Below are 1,880 nucleotides of genomic sequence, written 5' to 3' on the forward strand. Positions count from 1 at the left end.
GTAGTTACATTTCACAAGTAACATTATTATTAGCTTTAATAATAACAATAATTCAATAATGTTAACAAATTTGCAATTTTTTTAACTCAATCTCTTTTACTTGTATTTCTTCTTGTAAACCTTATAATACTCTTGGGGACAGAGAGGGTTATAATTCTTATCAAAAAATGACCAAGAGTAACCTGAATCTCATAAAGGTTAAGGAAATTAAAGTTGCAAATCTAGGTGCAGTGGTTAAGAACTCAGCTGCTAACCAAGAGGTCAGCATTTCGAATCCACCAGCTGCTCATTGGAAACCTTATGGGGCAGTTCTACTCTGTCCTATAGGATTGTGATGACTCAGTATCAATTCAATGGCAATGGGTTTGATTTTCTTTTTTTTATATAGGAAGTAGGAGAATTATGAATTGTAACTAAATAATCTATCTCCAGATATTTAAGTCCTGACTTTACTAAAATAGCTGCCTCAAGTTTTTCAGTAGGAAAACTGGATGATCAAGGTTAACTAAAGCCTCCTCCCTATTCCAAACTTGCGGAGAATGCCTAGACGAATCTGCTTTGTCCTGACACTGTAGACAACAGGGTTAAGCACTGGAGGAAGAAGCAGATAGATGTCAGCCATGAGGACGTGAACTATGGGAGACAGATGCTTCCCAAAGCGATGGACCATTGATACTCCAATGACTGGCACAAAGAAGATGAGCACCACACAGATATGAGATACACATGTGTTGAGTGCCTTTAGCTTCTCTTCACGAGATGCAATGCCCAGAGCAGCATTCAGAATCAGGACATAAGAAAGAAGTATGAAGACTGAATCCACACCCAGTGTGATGAGAACTACACATAACCCATAATTGCTATTGATCCTGGCATCTGAACAGGATAATTTCAGAACATCCTGGTGCAAGCAGAAGGCATGGGAGAGAACATTTATATGGCAGTAGTGATAGCGTCTCAGTAGCAAAGGTGTAGGCAGTACAACTCCCATGCTTCGCAGCAAGCAGACCAAACCAGTCTTGCCAATTACACTGTTGGTGAGGATGGTGGAATAGTGCAGTGGATGGCAGATGGCAACAAAACGGTCAAAGGCCATGACCAGCAGCACTGAGGACTCCAGGAATGTGAAAGTGTGGATGAGGAAGAGCTGAGCATAGCAAACACTTGCCTGGATCTCCAGAGCATCCAACCATAACACAGCAAGCATGGTGGGAAGTGTGGACAGGGACATGCCCAGGTCAGTTAGTGCCAGGATGGAAAGAAAGTAATACATGGGTTGATGAAGTGAAGACTCTACCCAAATGACAGAGAGGATGGTAACATTACCAATAAATGCAACTAAGTATGCAAGACAGAATGGAATTGAGAGCCAAGAATGAACATGCTCCAGTCCAGGAAAGCCCTTCAGGATAAATATGGGCTCCATAGCATCACTGCTATTCCAGACTACCATAGTGACCTTGAGGCGCCTTACAAATAGTGGCCTTGGGCAAACTGAGAAGTGTGTTCTCTGTTATCTTTTTTTCATCCCACGAAGCTATCCCTTTTGAATGCAGGCAGTGCAATCAGGGTAAGATACATCTTTCCTCATTCTCACAGAGGGAGGTAAGTAGGAGGTGCTTCCTATAAATCTAATGTAAATAATGATTCCTAGTCGCAGAGAGCACCAAATTTTGGAACAAACATGTAGACCACAAAAATCTGATCATCTCCGACAAGAATATTGCTGGATTTGTATCAAAGACACTGGAGAATTTCAAAAAAAAGTAGAGAAAGAAAATATTTACTATATATTGTAAAGATGAAAACAGAAGAGTCATAGTAAAATACCCAGTGATTTACACAAGCTTCCTGTAAGTAATGTTCTTGAGTTAATCATT

At 40.4% G+C, this 1,880-nt stretch overlaps 1 protein-coding gene across 1 annotated transcript; it reads right to left on the reverse strand.

Moving 5' to 3' along the window:
* Positions 1-379: 379 nt before the first annotated feature.
* On the reverse strand, positions 380-1,880 carry LOC100654549 (olfactory receptor 51L1). Its single transcript, XM_010600949.3, has one exon. It carries the CDS (start codon positions 1,451-1,453, stop codon positions 506-508), a length of 948 nt encoding a protein of 315 aa, XP_010599251.2. The 5' UTR covers positions 1,454-1,880; the 3' UTR covers positions 380-505.

This window comes from Loxodonta africana, chromosome 7 (assembly GCF_030014295.1).
Source record: "Loxodonta africana isolate mLoxAfr1 chromosome 7, mLoxAfr1.hap2, whole genome shotgun sequence".
NCBI classification, from domain to species: Eukaryota; Metazoa; Chordata; class Mammalia; order Proboscidea; family Elephantidae; genus Loxodonta; species Loxodonta africana.